The sequence below is a fragment of the Euleptes europaea genome, chromosome 2 (assembly GCF_029931775.1).
Source record: "Euleptes europaea isolate rEulEur1 chromosome 2, rEulEur1.hap1, whole genome shotgun sequence".
Lineage (NCBI taxonomy): Eukaryota > Metazoa > Chordata > Lepidosauria > Squamata > Sphaerodactylidae > Euleptes > Euleptes europaea.
Genome location: NC_079313.1, coordinates 434,309 through 452,590, shown reverse-complemented (window position 1 = coordinate 452,590; position 18,282 = coordinate 434,309). Strand labels below are relative to the sequence as shown.

General features: G+C 57.1%; 1 protein-coding gene across 1 annotated transcript in view; it reads left to right on the top strand.

Moving 5' to 3' along the window:
* The first annotated feature begins 706 nt into the window (after positions 1 to 706).
* The window catches only part of MAST3 (microtubule associated serine/threonine kinase 3), a 35,649-nt gene continuing 18,073 nt past the window's right edge, over positions 707 to 18,282 (top strand). Inside the window, exons 1-16 of the mRNA XM_056867554.1 lie at positions 707 to 880; positions 2,496 to 2,683; positions 3,238 to 3,354; positions 5,516 to 5,604; positions 6,256 to 6,328; positions 7,818 to 7,896; positions 8,192 to 8,352; positions 10,010 to 10,085; positions 11,579 to 11,788; positions 11,886 to 11,987; positions 13,890 to 14,022; positions 15,106 to 15,176; positions 15,943 to 16,028; positions 16,773 to 16,981; positions 17,463 to 17,601; positions 18,147 to 18,279. Of these exons, the coding sequence (XP_056723532.1) occupies positions 707 to 880; positions 2,496 to 2,683; positions 3,238 to 3,354; positions 5,516 to 5,604; positions 6,256 to 6,328; positions 7,818 to 7,896; positions 8,192 to 8,352; positions 10,010 to 10,085; positions 11,579 to 11,788; positions 11,886 to 11,987; positions 13,890 to 14,022; positions 15,106 to 15,176; positions 15,943 to 16,028; positions 16,773 to 16,981; positions 17,463 to 17,601; positions 18,147 to 18,279 (2,040 nt within the window). The remainder of the gene's footprint in view (positions 881 to 2,495; positions 2,684 to 3,237; positions 3,355 to 5,515; positions 5,605 to 6,255; positions 6,329 to 7,817; positions 7,897 to 8,191; positions 8,353 to 10,009; positions 10,086 to 11,578; positions 11,789 to 11,885; positions 11,988 to 13,889; positions 14,023 to 15,105; positions 15,177 to 15,942; positions 16,029 to 16,772; positions 16,982 to 17,462; positions 17,602 to 18,146; positions 18,280 to 18,282) is intronic.

Below are 18,282 nucleotides of genomic sequence, written 5' to 3'. Positions count from 1 at the left end.
CTTCCACACGGAGGACACACATGCCTAGATGCGTGTGCGCACGCAGAGGCTGCAGCCAGCACACACAAGGGGACCCAAACGATGTTGAGTTGCCAACTATGGTTGGGAAATTCCTGGCGATGCGGAGGTGGAGCTGGGGAGGGTGGGGTTTGGGGTGGGCAGGGACCTCCGTGGGGCAGTCGGGCCTCCAGAGCAGCCCTTTTCTCCAGAGGAATGGGTCTCTGTCACCTGGAGATCAGCCGCCATTCTGGGAGACCTCCGCTGGAGGTGGGCAACCCTGTAAAAGTGGGGCCCCTCCCACGTAGGCCTTGGGTGGGAGAGCAGCTCGATCTCCCGAGCGCGGTCCCAGTGGGGTGTTTCCTTTGCTTCCTTGGACACCGCTTTTCTCCCCACTGGGGACTTTGTAGCAGTTTTCTTCTCCCCCATTGGATCCTCACGACAAGCCTGTGAGGTAGGTAGGCTAGGCTGGGTGTGTGTGTGTGTGGCTGGCCCCCAGGGCCGCCCAGCCAGCTTCTGGGGTGTGTGTGTGGGGGGGTGATGGGGACCTTGATGGTTCCTTGGGAAGGAGGCGGAGGGCCGAAGGGGCGCCCGGGTTGCGCGGCCCAGAAAGGGCGGCTGGGCTGGGCTGGGGGCCCGGGGCTCTGGCAGTGGGGGGGCGGGCGGGGGGGTGCCCTCCAGTTGCCCCCCAGTTGCCCCCCCCTCCCGCATGGCGTCCTCGCCAACGGCCTCTTCGGACCCGCCTGGGCGGAGTCCGTCCGTCCGTCCCTCCCTTGCGGCCGGCCGGCCTGCCTGCCTGCCTGCCTGTGCCCCCTTGTGCGGCGGCTGGCGGCGCGTGGCTTCGGCTGCGGACCCCGGGAGCGCTGGGTTCGAATCGCCGCCTGTGCCCCCAAGCTGGCGGGGGGAGCCGGACGCCGCCCCTCGCCGCCGCCGCTGGCAGGGCTGGGGCGGGGCGGGGCGGCCGGCCTCCCTCCCTCCCTCCTTCCCGGCCTCCGGGCCTCCGGGCGGCAGCTGCTGGCTGCGGGCGGTCTGGCCATGGGGGAGCCCGGCGGCGGCGGCGGCTGGCCGAGGCGGCGGCGCCCCAAGAGGTAGCGGCGTCGGGGCGCGGCGGGCGGGCGGGCGGCGCGGCGGCTGTGCGAAGGGACGGGGCGCGGGGGGGGGGGCGCTGGGTTGGTGGCCTTTGGGGGGTCTTTTTGCGAGCCGGCCGGGAGGGCTGGCGTGGGAACCCTGGGAGGGGCTGGGTCCGGCCCCCCCGTCGCGCTCAGGGCCCCCCCGAAAACCTCCCTTCGCTCCTACCTGCGGGCGGTTGCTGTCATTGGGGGGTGACCGCACTTGGTCTTCCCAGCGAGGTATCAAGAGTTTGGAAATGTTATAAAGAACGTCGCTTTCAAAGGGGTTTGTGGCTCCCACGGCTTACAAGTGGTCGGAAGACGCCTTCGCAGCTCAAGGGGCCAAACAAAGGGCCAACAGGATTTTTGATAACGTTTCCAAACTCTTCATGCAGCGCTGGGAATCCCACGTGCGCTCACCGCCAAGTGTGCGGGGGGTGCTGTTTCAACCCCTGGACCGCAGGGATGCCCCGAACCCCCAAGCGATGCCGGGAGGGATGGCGAGGCTGGGCCTCCAGGCACCAGCAGGAGAAGGAGGCGCCGGTTCTTCAGAGCCTCTCGGTGGCTTGTAGACATTTTCTTCTCAAAATTGCTCGGAAGTATTGCCAACGGTGATAGTGGGCATGCCAGCAAGGCCTCCGGAGACCGAACTGAGCGTGTGCTGAGGTCTACAAAGGAGAACTCAGAGGAGCCAGCATGGTGTGGTGGTTAAGAGCAGTGGTTTGGAGCGGTGGACTCTGATCCAGAGAACCGGGTTCGATTCCCCCACTCCTCCACGTGAGCGGCAGAGGCTGATCTGGAGAACTGGGTTGGTTTCCCCACTCCTGCACACAGAGCCAGCTGGGTGACCTTGAGCTGGTCACAGCCCTCTCAGCCCCACCGACCTCCCAGGATGTCTTGTGGGGAGGGGGAGGGAAGGGAAGGTGATTGTGAGCCGGTTTGAGTCTCACTTAAGTGGTCGAGCAAGTCGGCATAGAAAAACCAACTCTTCTTCTTCTTGTGAGGGGTGGTAGTTTATTGACCTGCCAGTGAAAGCTGGCAATCCTGATCATTTATTTGTTGGGGGGGGGCAGGGGTCCTGTTCCTTTGGGAGTGTGGCCCGGCCATTCTTTCTGGTTTCTGCCTCCGTCCTGCAATGCCGTGGAAGGAGGCTGGGCCTTGCCTTGCTGTGGCCGGGGAGGAGGGCATCTTCTATGCGAACGTTGTGGCCTGGTGCTAGAGGCGTCAGCCTGCAAGAGGAAAAGCTGCGACTTCCTCTTCCTGCTGCTGTCGAAAGGGGGCTGTGGCAACACCCAGCAGCCTTTTTGTGTGGTGGGGGGAGGCTTAAGCTGCAGCGTGTGTGGTGATGTCGGCGCTGTTCAATCTCCACCTTCTTCCTCCCACCACCAGAAATCGGAGGCCCCCCCCCCCAGCTTCATACTGGGAGTTTTGCGGCAGAGCGTCCCTCTCTTCTGTGCGTCCTGCATCTCCGGTCCTCCGCGGTCCCCTCTGGGCTTTGCAGTCCAGCCAGGCCTTCTGGGCCGGCAGCTGGACACCAGTTGGCCTCTCACCACCTCTTGCTTTGGCGCTCACGAGCTGTTGGTCAGAAGTGGGGGAAATCTGTGGCCGGCTGGCTGCAGTGCGCAGCCTGGGATGCGACTTGGAAACCTGTCTGCCAAGCTTCGTAGCCACCTCATTCTTACTCTGCTTAGGGTGAGGGGTTCAGTTTCCTCTCCTCCACAATAGTCTCGGTACAGCCGAAGAGGCGGACTGGTCCAGAGACACCCTATGAGGATTTCATGGAATCACAGAGTTGGAAGGGGGCCGGTCAGGCCGTCCAGTCCTACCCCCTGCCCAATTCGGGATCAGCCTGAGCATCCCTGACAAGCATTCATCCAACCGCTGCTTGAAGACTGCCAGAGAGGGGGAGCTCACCACCTCCTTAGGCAGCTCATTCCACTGCTGGACAACTCTTATTGTAAAATTCCCCCCCCCCCAATATCCAGTACCTTTCCACCCACAATCTAAACCCATTATTGCGAGTTCCATCCTCTGCCGCCAACAAGAACAGCTCCCTACCCTCCTCTAAGCAACAGCCCTTCAAATACTGAAAGAGAGCAATCCTGTTCCCCTTGACCTCCTCTTCCTCCAGACTGAACATTCCCAAGTCCTTCAAGCCTTTCCTCGCATGGCTTCTTGCTCTCCGGGCCCTGATCGTCCTCGTTGCCCTCCTTTGCACCCGCTCCACTCTGTCCATATCCTTTTTGAAGTGAGGTCTCCAGCATTGCACACGGTACTCCAGGTGCGGCCTGACCAATGCGGTGTACAGCAGGACCACACCTTGTGATGTGATGTTATGCTTCTGTTGATATACCCCAGGATCGCATTAGCCTTTTTTGCTGCTGCATCACACTGGCTGCTCATATTGCGCTTAAAGTCCACCCGTAACCCAAGATCTTGTTCACACACAGTGCTACCCAGAAGTGAATCCCTCATCCGTTGTGCGTGCTTCTCATTTTTGTTACCCAGATGTAGAACTCAGCACTTACCCTTGTTGAATTGCATCTCGAACCCATATCTCCCCAGTCTGCTTTGCTACACTGCCCCCCCCCCACTTCTCTGCTTTTTTCCTCCTGTTTTCCCACTTATTTGGTGTATTTTTGCTTCTCTTGCGAACAGTATCACCTTCAAAGGAGGCCCCGTTCTGTGCCAGACATTTCTGGGTGAGGTCTGGAGATAGAAAATTTCCAAAAAAATTCCAGAAGCCATACATGCTATTTTTCCATTCCCTCCCCCACGAGTCCTTTCTTCTTTAGTTAGAACTGCATGAGAAGTGTTTTGTGATAGCACTTTTAACTTTCTGCAACCATAGATGAGATTCCCGCCCCCCCTCCTTGTAAAATAGGTTCGGTTTTAAAGGCCGATTGACCTACTATAGGGGGCATTTGGGAAGTTTATTGTTGTGGATTCCCTTTGCAAACGGCTGTGCTTTTAAGCTGGCATCTCAGCGTCCCCTAGAAACAAGTGGGTACCAAGCTGGCCAGTTGGTTTCTAGAGCATGACCTGCAAGCCCCCCCCCCCCCCAGCATCTGGTCAAAGCATCCAGGTCCCTTTCAGAGCAAAACATCCAGGAATGGCGGCATGCGGTGGTGCCCGCAGGGTTGCTTCCGTTCACACCCACCGTGGGTGACGATCTTATGCTTTAATGACAGCACACTCAGCCGGAGCACCTGGGAAGAGGGGGGCTGGGCATGTGGGGGTGGGGGAGGACACCTCGCAAAAGGCTGTCCTTTCCTGCAGCCGCCGCCGGGTGGTCCCGAGCAGGAGTAAGGAGAAGGTGGGACACGCTCCCGTCGCTTAGTGGCAGCCAAGGTCTTTAAAAAAAACGGTCCCACCCACAGCCCTTTTATTTGCTGACTGACAGCGCTTGTATGATTCCCCCCCAAAAAAGAGATCCAAAGTAGCTCACCGAGAGATGCCAAAAATACTGTTTACCGAATTAAACCGCACAACTGGAGCCCAGAAGTGCCCAAGAGACCCACAAGAGGTTGGAGGCAGGAGCTTCGGAGAGTTCCATGAATTGGCGATCTCAGGGCTGCTGCTTCTTCTCTCTGGGCCTCGACTCCACCTGCCAGTGCCTTCCCCAGTCATCTTCCCTTTACCCCCAGCAAGCTGGGTACTCATTTTACCGACCTCGGAAGGATGGAAGGCTGAGTCCACCTTGAGCCGGCTACCTGAAACCAGCTTCCGTGGGGATCAAACTCAGGTCGTGAGCAGAGCTTGGACTGCAGTACAGCAGCTTAACACTCTGCGCCACGGGGCTCCTACAGTATCGTTACTGTAGTATTATTACTACTTTATTGTCAAAATTATTTATACTTAAACAAAAAAAAATCTTGGAAGGATAGTATTATGTCTACAGTATGAGGGATTTTCCAGTGTTTCCCAAATTTCCCTCAGATTTTTTTGGGCTATACATTTTGAAAGTGAGAAAGGGAAAAACCTAGCCTTAATAATCACATGAACCCATGAAGCTGCCCTTCTACTGAGCCAGACCCCCCCTCGGTCCATCAAAGTCAGTATTGTCCACTCAGACTGGCAGCGGCTCTGCAGGGTCTCAGGCAGAAAGGGGTCTTTCACATCACCTACCTGCCTGGTCCCTTTAACTGGAGATGCCGAGGATTGAACCTGGGACCTCCTGCGTACCTGGGACCTTCTACGTGCCGAGCATGTTCTACCATTGAGTAAATAATTTTACTCATTGTAAAAGAGAATTTCATTTTAGCATTCTTTCATACGTTCCAGTTTTTCTGTTGGGCTATGATAGCATAAAGTTTCTTGTCCGCGGCCGCCTGTCCCGGTGGCCGAGGGGGCCTCTTGTCCTTCGTCTCACCCTGCTTGTCTATCTGTCTCCCTCCCTCCTCCCGCAGCTGTCGAAGCAGCAGCAGGAAGAGCCTGGCGGTGGGCACGCCCTCGCCCACCCTCTCCCGCCCGCTCTCCCCACTGTCGGTGCCCACAGGTGAGAAAGAGCCTGGTGCGCTCGCCCTGGAGCCCCAGAGAAGGGGGGGTGTTGGTTGGAGCAGACGGTGTGTTACCAGGGTGGGGGGAAGGAGCTCAAGTTTGGGGGGAAGGAGCCAGGAGCCCCCCCCCCTGGGGGAGAGGGCTTTGGGGCTCAGCTGGTCAGAGGGAGACCCGGTGGGAGGAGGCTGGACTTGGCTCGCTGTAAGGCGGTATCTTATTTCACATCCTCAGTGAAACAAGAGCCAGCGTGGTGTGGTGGTGAAGAGCGGTGGTTTGGAGCGGGGGAGTCTGATCTGGAGAACCGGGTTTGATTCCCCACTCCTCCACACAAAGCCAGCTGGGTGTCCATGGGCTAGTCACAGCTCTCTCGGCTTCACCTACTTCACAGGGGGTGTCTGTTGTGGGGAGGGGAAGGTGATTGTGAGCCAGTTTGAGTCTCCCTTAAGTGGTGGAGAAAGTCGGCATGTAAAAACCAACTCTTCTTCCACCGTCCCTCGCTCTGGACTGGTCAGGTGGGCCGTGCTTTCTAAAACGAGAACCAGCGGGCTCTCATGCTCCAGTGGAACCTTTTCCTTTCCTGGGGAAGGGGTGTGTGTGTGTGGATATGAAGAAAAACCTCTTTTCCCTCCTCCTCCTCGTTCCTCTGCAGCAGGGAGCAGTCCCGTGGAGAGCCCTCGCATCTTCCCCACCGGAGCCTCGGCCAGTTTCCCGTTCGCTCGCAGGTAAGCGGCTGGGAAGGAGCCAGCCGGGGTTGTGCCTCGGCAGGCAGAAGTGCCACAGGAAAGGCTCTCCCGGCCATGGAGAGCAGTTGAGTCCCCCACCGGGAAAGGCAGGGCAGCAGAGCCTGCGGGCTGCGATTTCTGCCTCTCGCCTGAGCTTCGCGGGAGTGGCCGTGGGGAGGGGGTAGGATCGAGAGTCCGAGGCCGGCTTGGAGGAAAGGAGGCAGGGGCTTCATGGGGGCCAGCCGCTCCACCCCAGAGCCTGTTTCCAAGGGGAGGAGTGCACCAAGGGGCATGCCTATGGGCATGCACAGAGTGTGTTTTCCTCTCCGCGAGCCGTTCCTACATCCTCACCTCTTCTTGGTCTCTGTTTCTCCTCAGTTGCTCTTTTCCTTGCAAGGAGTTCCAAAGAGTTTGAGAAACGCAACAAGGAAAGCGTAATTGGGCAGAGTTAAGCAGATGGGGGGCACAGTTTGGGTTCTGAGGACGGTCCGGAAGCGTGTCTTGGTGGTGGTGGTGGGGGGCTTGATGTTCTTCATTCTCACCGCTTTCTCCTCCCTCTTTCTGCTTTCCTCTTTTCGTGGTTGACACCAACACGTTTCTGGCGTAGCCATGTTCCTCGACCCGACAGGTAACTCCACCACAAGGTGGGGGTTGTGGGAGCGTGAAACCTCTGGGTCTTGCAGCCTCAGACTGAGCGCACGGAAGAGGGGCCCATCCGTGGAGCCGCTGCCCCTGACCGTGCCCACCCTTCTCCTCAGAGAGAGGCCCGGGTTTTGTGGGTCCGGCTGCACATTTTAGGCTAACTGAAAACTCTGGGGTCCGGATAAGGGCTTGATGTGAAATGTACTAGGGAGGAGATTCCGACTCAGTTTCTCCTAATGTGAATCGGTTCGTTGAAGCAAAAGGAAAATGCCGTGTGCTGTCTCCCTGATCTGGGGGTCTTATTGGCCCTGAAGAGGTGGTGGGCCGTCTGGCTGTGGTTCTGCGGGGCCTTGGGCAGAGGAGAACCAGTGTGGTGTTAGTGGTTAAGAGCGGTGGTTTGGAGCGGTGGACTCTGATCTGGAGAACTAATCTAGAGAACTAATCTGGCGGAGGCTAATCTGGGTGTACTTGGTTGGTTTCCCCACCCCTCCACATGAAGCCTGCTGGGTGACCTTGGGCTAGTCACAGCTCTGTTAGAGCTCTCTCAGCCCCACCTACCTCACAGGGTGTCTGTTGTGGGGAGGGGAAGGGAAGGTGATTGTAAGCCAGTTTGATTCTCCCTTAAGTGGTAGAGAAAGTCGGCACATAAAAGCCAACTCTTCTTCTTCTTTCTGGGCCCCTGGGGTGGGGGGGCTGGAGCCCAGGGCTTCTTGCCCACAGAGCTGCTGTTGCGGCGCAGTGGCCGGCTGGGTGTCTTCTGGCAAAGCGTGGGGGGGCGGAGCCCACAAGGGGTTTGTGTTGGGCAGATCAGGCCTTGAGAGGGGGTCCTCTGCTTGGGTCTTTGCAGGGCTGATGGCAGAAGGTGGTCACTGGCTTCGCTGCCCTCCTCTGGCTATGGGACCAATACCCCCAGCTCCACCGTCTCGGTAAGCGGAGGCGTCTCTGGCGCCTTTATCTTTATCTGCTCTTGGGTTTACCTGCCCGGCATTTTCTGTGCTAAAGCCATCCACGTTCTGCTCTGATGGGCTTTCCACGTTCAGCGTCTTGCAGCCTGGGAGGTGTGGGTCGGCCCTTGGCCATGTGGGAAAGCCCGGAAGGAAGATTGAACTGGTGTGGGGGGGGGGAACCAGGAGAAGGTTGGGGGCTCATTTGGAAGGGCAGGTCTCAGGGGTGTGGTGGGCCTTCCTCCTCCTCCTCCTCACATCTGGCTCTCCTCTCCAGTCCTCCTCCTCCTCGTCCCAAGAGCGTCTCCACCAGCTGCCCTTCCAGCCCACCCCTGACGAGCTGCACTTCCTCTCCAAACACTTCCGAAGCACGGAGAGCATCGCCGGGGAGGACGGGCGCCACTCGCCCTGCCTGCGCCCCCGGTCCCGGAGCCTGAGGTACGGACTTTGGAGGGACTTGGGAGCCAGCGAGGGCAGTGGTCAAGAGCGGTGATCTGGAGAACCGGGTTCGATTCCCCTCTCCTCCACATGAGCGGCGGAGACTAATCCCATGAACCGGGTTGATTTCCCCACCCCTCCACACGAAGCCAGCTGGGTGACCTTGGGGTAGTCACAGTTCTCTCCGAGCCCCACCTACTTCACTGGGTGTCTGTTGTGGGGAGGGGAAAGGGGAGGGGATTGTAAGCCAGTTTGATTCTCCCTTAAGTGGTAGAGAAAGTTGGCATATAAAAACCAACTCTTCTCTCTTTTTCTTCCTCCTCCTCCTCCTCCTCCTCCTCCTCCAGGTAGTTGTGTAATATTTATTGGGACAGCATCGTTCATTCAGATGACTGAGTTCTTTTTAATGTAGTTTTTACAAATGGCAGATGGCATGCAAGATCTTAGAAGAGGCGTTCCTCGTTGAGAAAGGAGGAATGCCTCATCTAAGAAGGCGGCTGTGAGAGGGGGGGCCATGCTTTTAGAAGAGGAGGGATGGCTTCTCTAAGGTGACACCTGAGAGAGAACCAGGAGCGCTGCCTCAGGTGGCTGCTGAGAGAGAAATGGGAACGCCTCTTTGAAGGTGGCTGTGAGAGGAATGGGTCTCGAGAGGAGCGGGGGAATGCCTCTTCTAAGATAACTCTTGAGAGGACAGGGAATGCCTCTCCTAAGATGTCATTTGCTGCAACAAATGTGTGTGGCTCCTAGACTCAGATGCTTCTTCATTTAGCGATGGGTCCCTCACCTTTGACAGGATGGGGAGAGGAGGCATGCTACGGCCCTTCTTCCCCCCCACGACCCCCGCCGTGGCCCTTTCCTACTTCAACAGGGCTCTGTCTGGCCCCTCTTCTTCAGGCCCCGATCACAGCCCGTTTGTCTCAGCGGGAGCCGCAGAACCAGCACCCGGCGCCGGCTGTCAGCCAGCCGCCTCTTCCCCGTCCCCCATTCCAGATGGGGGGCTGTGCGCGTTACACGTTTCTGATCTTGTTTGCCAAGATCCGTGTGCCGCGCACGGCCAGGGTTCCCACCACCCTGCTGGCTGCCTTTGCCTCCCTGTGACTCGCTTTTGTGCAATTATGGGATTAAGATTCTGCCGGCCCTGGGGAAGGGGGCCGGTGAGAAAGTCGGGTCAGCCCAGGGCGCTCAGCGGGTTAAGGAGATAAAGCCGCCCGTCCTCCCGTGATCCCCCGTGAAGAGGCTGCTGCTGAGCTGCCGCCGCTAGTGACAGGCCTCGGGACTCCTGGGGGGCTGGCCCCCGTGGGTCGAGAGTCTAGGGTGCAGCTGAACGAGAGGCAAAGGGCCGTGGGGAGAAGAGGGGAAATCAGCTACTCTCCTCCTCTGGGCAGGACGGTCAGCTGTGGGTTTTAAGCAAAGGAAGAGGCAGACGGCGGGGTGGGGGTGGGGGGTGGGAATGTCGGTGCTGGACCTCCAGTTGCAGCGTTTCCGGCATCCCACGAGGGCCACTGCCTCTGGCTGGGTAGGCAGAGTTGGTGAGCGGTGTGCAGCCGCATCTGCCCTGGGGGACGGAGGCTCAGCCCACTTGTGGGAGGCCGGAGGGACAGGCCCCGAGCAGTGCCCTTGGGGAGGGGTCTCAGCTGGTCTCCCTTCCTTCCCACAGCCCCAGGCGGACGAGTGGGATTTTCGACAATGAGGTCGTAATGATGAATCACGTTTACAAGGAGCGGTTCCCGAAGGTGAGCAGGAGGGCCCCCCTCTCCTCTTTGAGCCTGCCTGGCAGGGAAGGTTTCCCACAGACGCTCTCGTCCCTGCACCCCCATTTGCAGAAGCAAGGTGGGTGGTCTCTAGAGAAGGCCTTCTTGGTGGTGACACCCCAGTTATATTACGGAATGCTCTCTCCAGGGCTGTTCACCTGATGCCAGGTAAAAAATATTTTGCTTTCTTGGATGCGCTCTCCTTCTCGCCCCAAATTTTATGATCCTAGTATAATGAATTTTAAGCGGTTGATGCTATTTTTGTATATAACTTCTATCATTTGTACAGTTAATCATCTGTTACAATTTTTTTATTCTTTTGCTTACTACTATGAAATCCGTTTGGAGAGCCATGGTTGAGATTTGTGGGGCAGGAAATAAGTTTTTAAAGAAAACAAATCTGCCCAGCAAACCTAAATCATTGTGAGGAGCCCGGCAAGCTCCCCTTGCCAGTTTGGTTTTGTTGGGATGGTTTTAATTGATACTTAGATTTCCTATTCCATTGTTATATTTATGTTGTTACTGACACCTTGTGTGTGTGTTAAGTGCCACCAAGTCACTTCCGACTCATGGCGACCCTATGAATCAGTGTCCTCCAAAATGTCCTATCTTTGACAGCCTTGCTCAGATCTTGCAAACGGAGGACTGTGGCTTCCTTGATTGGGTCCATCCATCTCTTGTTGGGTCTTCCTCTTTTCCTGCTGCCCTCAACTTTTCCTGGCACGACGGTCTTTCCCAGTGACTCTTGTCTTCTCAGAATGTGACCAAAGCACAATAGCCTCAGTTTAGTCATTTTAGCTTCTAGAGAGAGTTCAGGCTTGATTTGATCTAGAACCCACTGATTTGTCTTTTTGGCAGTCCAGGGTATCCGTAACCCTCTCCTCCGACACCACATTTGAAAGGAATCTACTTTCTTCCTGTCAGCTTTCTTCAATGTCCAACTTTCATGTCCATACATACTGATAGGGAATATGATGGCGTGAATTGGCAGGTGTAGAATTTTTTTTTTTTTTAATACACAACTGTACCAGTTTTATAGCTCTTCGGCTGTTGTGGTTTCCTCCCGGGAAATCCTGGGGATTGTCGCTTGGTGCAGGTACTGAGAATTCTCTGTGTGGGATTCTTCACTTTCTCTACCCCCCCCCTTATCTGGCTATTGCCATAATAAAATCAATCAACCCCCCCCCCCAAGCCACAGTTCCCAAAGGAGAGGGAATGCCTTTTAAAGCAGTTGACATCTGCCTTGCGGGACTGATTCAGCATGAGGTAGGTTCATGTGAGGAAGTGACTCAGGAGCAGCCCTTCCAACTCTCTTGCACCTTGTCAACTCTGAGGGCAAGAAGAGACTGGGGCTACGTAGACATCTGCACATGCTCAGAGGCCTCCTCACGTGCGTGAGAGACTCCCATGTGCAAAAGAAGTCTCAGGCGAGGCCGGTTCCCACAGCCCCCCCTCCCCCCTGTGCCCCCCTGCAGGCTACGGCCCAGATGGAAGAGCGCTTGGCGGAGACGATTGCCAGCTTCTGCCCAAGCAGCACGCTGCCCTTGGCCGACGGCGTCCTGAGCTTCATCCACCACCAGATCATCGAGCTGGCCCGCGACTGCCTGGCCAAGTCCTGCCGGGCGCTGATCACCTCTTGCTACTTCATGGAGCTGCAGGAGAAGCTGGAGAAGATGCTGAGAGATGTGAGTTCCCCCCGGGCCCCCCCAGGCCCTCGACCCCCTTCCCTTGCCCCCTCCCGCCACATCCAGGTGCTCCTCCGGCTTTCTTCCCTCCCTCTAGGCCCAGGAGCGGTCGGAGAGCGAGGAGGTGCGCTTCATTGAGCAGCTGGTCAGGAAACTGCTGATCATCATCTCCCGGCCGGCTCGCCTGCTGGAGTGTTTGGTAAGGGGCTTGCTGGTTTGGGGGGGGGGTGTCCTGGGGGTTCTGGTGGACTGCCTTCCTTCCTGGCTGAGCACCGCAGCAGGAAGCATGGGGGAGAAGGGGAGCCGGTGTGCGCAGCTCCAGCCCCAGCCAAGGGGACCATCCAGGGCAGGCGCCAGGCCCTTGGCTGGGCATCTGAATCGGGGCCACTGGGAGGGCTGGAACTGCAACCCCACGCCCTGGCTAGGCCGACGGGTGCTTTAAGAGTCACGGCACTCTTCACAGGGGATGTGTGGGTCTCGTGGCCGGCAGAGGGGAGACAAATGACTGGTGCTTTCCAGGGTGTCGAGTGAGAGTCGTTGTCGTGTTCTGCTCCATTTTTGCTGCAGATCTGTTTGCTCGCTGTGGCTTGGCGGGGGGGGGGAGGCAGTTGTGAATTTCCTACATTGTGCAGGGGGTTGGACTAGATCAGGGGTTGGCAAACTCATTAGTCAAAAGAGCCAAATATCAACAATTCAACGACTGAGATTTCTTTTGAGAGCCAAATTTCTTAAACTTAAACTATATAGGTAGGTACATGTTAATTAACTTAATAAACTTTAATTAAAGTTTTAAGTCTTAATTAAACTATAGGTACACAGAATAAAACTTGATATCATACTTAATAGTGCTCTTATTTATTGATAAAAATTAAATTGTAAGTCCCTGCCATTTCCCCCTCCCCGTCCGGAGTCCTCGTCTGGAGGCCTGGTCTACCGCCATAAAACCCTGTTGGTAGACCTGGCCTCCGGCTGAGTCCCATTGGGAGGCCAGGTCTACCCATTGGCTTTCTTGGCAGTAGACCTGGCCTCCGGAGGCCCATAGAAGCCAATTGGTAGACCTGGCCTCTGAAGGGGGACTTTTTCCCCTCCTCGGAGTCCAGGTCTACCACCAAGAAAGCCAGTGAGTAGACATGGCCTCCCAATGGGACTCAGCCGGAGGTCTACCAAAGGAAGCCCGCCCTGCCCAACAGCTGATAGGCGGGGGGGAGCCAGGAACCGCCGAGCCGCCCGCCCAGCAATCGCATGGCTAGAGGGGAGGGGAGGCTTTAGGCATCCCAACCATTAAGGGCAAGGAAAAGGGGGACCCGGCCATTCTCGGCAGGTGGTGGGGAGAGACAGCGCGCCCGCTCTCTCTCTCTCTCAGGCGCGCCGGCTCTGCAGCCCGGCTGCCGGCGCGAGCGGGCACAAGACCAGGGGCTCCGAACCAAGTTTGGAGAGCCGCACTCAACGGGCCAAAGAGCCGCATGCGGCTCTGAAGCCGCAGTTTTGAGACCCCTGGACTAGATGACCCTGGTGGTCCCTTCCAACTCTATGGTTCTATGTCTGTGCACACTTTGCGCTGTGTGGGGGAGGAGCTTCTCCCTTCCCTCAGCTCTGGAGGGTGCAGTGATCAGGAGTCCGGTTTCTCAGACGGCACGGCGCCTAAGAGGAGACCCGGATCTGGGCGGCGTTTGCTGACCTCCGTCCCTTGGTGTTCATAGGGAAGCTTTTCCTTCTCGCTTTCTGAGAACTGGTGTGGGGGGAGTTTTCTCCCTAGTTTCCTTCATAGCCTGACCTCCTTGAATCGGTATCCTGTGTGTGGTTGCGATATCTGCTGGAAGAGAGCTGAACGGAAAGTCAGCATATCCAGAGTCTCTGACATTCTCCCTGCTTGCCTTTTGCTTTGTCAACCGAGCAAGCCTTTCCTTTGTAACATGAACAGTTATATGCTGGGCTGATAAGAGCCAGAAGTGGGGAAGGGGCTGCCCCCCGATGATGGGTTGTCTCTCTGCAGAGTCTCTGCAGCCCTTGGGTAGAGGACGATTCAAGACCGTGGAGTACTTGGCTGGGGTGGGCGAGCGTTCCTCTGTCCCTCATGCTTTTGCTGTCCCTGTCTCCGCAGGAGTTTGACCCAGAGGAGTTCTACCACCTCCTGGAGGAAGCGGAAGGACAGGCCAAAGTGGGGCAGGGGATCAAGACGGACATCCCCCGTTACATTATCAGTCAGCTCGGACTAGCCAAAGACCCCCTGGAGGGTGAGGAGAGGAGCCGGCTGGGCTGGGGGGGAGAGCGGAGAGGAGCCGAGCTGAGCGGATCAGCTGTGATCTGGAGGTGGTTGGTTCTCAGACACCGTCTCGGTCCCAAATGCGTCAGGTGGGCCTTTTTCTCGGCCTGCGTCCCCCATCCGTAGTATGGGGCTCATTGTGCTGCTCTATCTTGCAGGGCTACCGTTAAAAGTTGGTCATTTTGAGCACTGAAGTGCTAAGGCCAGGCTAGTCCAACCCCCTGCACAATGCTGGGAAATTCACAACTACCTCCCCACAACACACACCCCCAGTGACCCCTACTCCATGCCCAGAAGATGGCCAAGGTGCCCTCCCTCTCATCATCTGCCTGAGGTCACAGAATCAGCATTGCTGACAGATGGCCATCTAGCCTCTGCTGAAAAACCTCCAGGGAAGGAGAGCTCACCACCTCCCGAGGAAGCCTGTTCCACCGAGGAACTGCTCTGACCGTTAGAAAATGGTTTCATCCACAAGGTATTTAAGCAGAGGCTAGATGGCCATCTGTCAGCAGTGCTGATTCTGTGAACCGGCAGATCACGAGAGGGAGGGCAGGGAGGGCTGTGCCAACGTTTGATTCTCGTGGCCCTTTCTTACATGTCCAGGGTAGTGCCAAATGCCACTTTGGGGTCAAGAAGCAATTTTCCTCCAGGCCAGATGGTCCAGGGATCCTGGATGGTTCCCCACCCCATCTTCTGGGCATGGAGTAGGGGTCACTGGGGGTGTGTGGGGGAGGTAGTTGTGAATTTCCTGCATTGTTCAGGGGGTTGGACTAGATGACCCCTGGTGGTCCCTTCCAGTTCTTTGATTCTATGAAACGTGCTTCGACTGTTAGTTTCTGTAAAGATCTCATCCAGCCACGTTTGGGAAGGATTGAAGCCAAGCAGGGGGAAACTTGGAAAGTGGAGGGTGTTGTGGGGAGGCTCCAAAATGACCCGCTCCAGGTCATGTGCCAAACCGGAGCTAAACCTCTGTGGGGAAGGATCCCTAAATCGCCATCCCCCCATCCTCAGTGACGTGGTCATTGGGGTCCTTTCCGTTTCTCCCTTTTTCCAGAAATGGTTCAGCTCGGCCAGGATGACTGCAGCTCCCCCACTGGGCTGGAGAAGCAAGAGGAGACGCCGGAGGTGAGGCCCCGCTGTCGTTTCCCTTCGAGCCTGTTGGGTGGGGTGTAGTGAAACTTCCTGGCTGGAAAGGGGGGACGGGAGTGCGCCCCAAAACCAGCCACAATGGATCCCTCAGGCACATGTAGCAGCCAAGAGGCCAAAATGGCCAGGGTGAGTCTCACGGGAGAGTCTCCCTGTGAGCTGAGAAACGGAGGCACGGATGTTTTCTTGGATTATATTCATTGCCTGCACCACAAAGGGAGTAACTGGGTTGTGTGTGTGTTGCATTTACAAGAACAAGTGACAACGGAAATGACAGGGGAGCTTTCTCACCTCATCTTGCATCTCCCCCGGGTACAAAGGAGGGCTCCTCTCACACCTCAAACCTAGCCGTGAGTGAGCAGGCATGAAGAGTCCTTCCCCAGTGCATGTCCATCTCCCGGCAGCAGATCTTCTGCCTAGGTTAGGGAGGGAAGCTGAGCCTGTGTCTCACAGCCACCTGAGACGTGCACCTGTTTGTCCAGTCGAACGCAACACACACCTAGAACTGCCCTTGGTCTGTCCAGCCCCGTTCTGATCGGCCAAGGGCTCTCCAGGGCCCCAGGCGGAGAGAGGTGGTTCCCAGCCCCTGCAGCTGGAGATCTGTTTCGCCTGGAGTTGCCTGGGACCTCCTGCGCGCAATGCAGGGGTGCTGCCGTCCGGTGGTGGCCCCAGATTCCCTCTTGACGGGTGCAAGGCAAACCGGGGCCAACACGACCCGAGGACATTCCCGCTCCCTCTCTCTCAGAACCGGACCGCCGCCCCCGTGCCTCGGAGGAAGCCCTGTGAGAGCGATTTCGAAACCATCAAGCTGATCAGCAACGGAGCCTACGGGTGAGCCGCGCAGCTGGACCGGGCTGCCGCTTTCTGCTTTCAGTGGGAAGTAGCTGATCGGCCTGGAAGGGAAGAGTTTGTGGTGTGGGGAAACACTTGTGCCGGTTGACGCCAGGTCTGGGTTGCCGGAGGGCTGAGCCGTGTGGTTCTCTGGGTTTATAATAACATTATTGAGGTTCTCGAGGCCCCGGGGGGCTTCTGCTCTCCTTGCCACGGTCCCGAGGAGGACTTCATGCAGGCTCATTGGGCAGGTGGGAGACAGAGGACGAGAGGGTGCGGCTTGTGCAGGACTGCCTGCTGGCATTTTTGGGGATCGGGGCCCTGGCCATCCGGCGCAGGGTGGGCGGTCGCTGTCATTGAGTCCACTGCAGCGGCCATCTTGACTCCTGGCTGTCTGGTCCACTCTTCTGCTTAGCCAAGCAGGAGTCTCCCGGGGAGGAGGGGGATCCTTCCAGCTTTTCCCAGCTTCTCTCCAGCATGGTGTAGTGGTTATGAGCGGTGGTTTGGACCGGTGGACTCTGATCTGGAGAACCGGGTTTGATTCCCCACCCCTCCACATGAAACCTGCTGGGTGACCGTGGGCAAGTCACAGCTCTGTTAGAGCTCTCTCAGCCCCACCTACCTCGCAGGGTGTCTGTTGTGGGGAGGGGAAGGGAAGGCGATTGGATTCTTCCTTAAGTGGTAGAGAAAGTCGGCACATAAAAACCAACTCCTCCTCTTCCTCCTCCTCCTCGTTCTTCCTAGGGCCGTATACCTGGTGCGGCACAAGGAGTCCCGCCAGCGCTTTGCCATCAAAAAGATCAACAAGCAGAACCTGGTGCTGCGAAACCAGATCCAGCAGGTCTTTGTGGAGCGCGACATCCTGACCTTTGCGGAGAATCCCTTCGTGGTCAGCATGTTCTGCTCCTTCGAGACCCGCCGCCACCTCTGCATGGTCATGGAGTACGTGGAAGGTGAGGCGGCCGAGCTGGCCGGGGCCGGTGGATTTCGTCCAAAGGGGCAGGGAGGGGAAGAGAGCAGGAACTCTGGCCGATCTGCCCCCCCGACTTTTGGGGGTAGGCAGAAAGGATGGGGCTGGTCCAAAGTCACCCGCCAGCAACTTCCCTCCCCTCCATCCTTATACTTGGCTAGCTACATCACACTGGTGCTTTCCAGCCTGGTGTAGTGGTTAAGAGCTGTGGTTTGGAGCAGTGGACTCTAATCTGGAGAACCGGGTTTGATTCCCCTACTCCTCCCCCACATGAGCAGCGGAGGCTAATCTGGTGGACCGGGTTGGTTTCCCCACTCCTCCACACAAAGCCAGCCGGGTGACCTTGGGCCAGTCACAGCTCTGTCCTGGAGGGGAGAGGCAAGCAGGCCACGCTGCCTCTCCTGGCAGAGCGGTGGGATCAAAGCAAAACAGACGGATGGGTTATCTGCGTCTGCCTCTGACAGGTGGGGATTGTGCCACCCTGCTGAAAAACATGGGCCCCCTGCCCGTGGACATGGCCCGAATGTATTTTGCGGAGACCGTTCTGGCCTTGGAGTACCTCCACAATTATGGCATCGTCCACCGAGATCTCAAGCCAGACAAGTAAGTGAGGGGGGAATGATTCCACATGAAGCTGCCCCTTATACTGAATCAGGCACACACACCCCTCGGTCCATCCAAGTCAGTATTGTCTACTCAGAACGGCAGCAGCTCTCCAGGGTCTCAGGCAGAAAAGGGTCTTTCACATCACCTACTTGCCTTCTTCCCTTTAACTGGAGATGCTGCCGGGGATTGAACCTGGGACCTTCGGCATGCCAAGCAGGTGCTCTACCTCTGAGCCACGGCCCCTCTCCATGGCTGGAGAAGCTCTTTCTCCTCCCCCCCCCCCCCAGTTAATGGGTTGTCCCTGAGAGAATCTAACCCTTCCTGCATCTGTTGTGGTTTGTAGCGTTGTGTGGCCCTGAGCTCCTGTTGGACAGTTCCCACGACTTCATGGATGCTACAGAGTTATCTCTCCCCCAAAAATGTGTGTGTGTGTGCCATTTTATTGTAAAAGTTGCCTTTCCCCCCACCCTCCCCTCTTTAGAGGCTTATTGCTTCCCCCCCCATGTATTGATTCCTTTTCTTTAAAATTCTTTTCTTGGCAGCCTCCTCATCACCTCGATGGGCCACATCAAGCTGACCGACTTTGGGCTGTCCAAGATCGGCCTGATGAACATGACCACCAACCTCTACGAGGGCCACATCGAAAAGGACATGCGGGAGTTTGTGGACAAGCAGGTG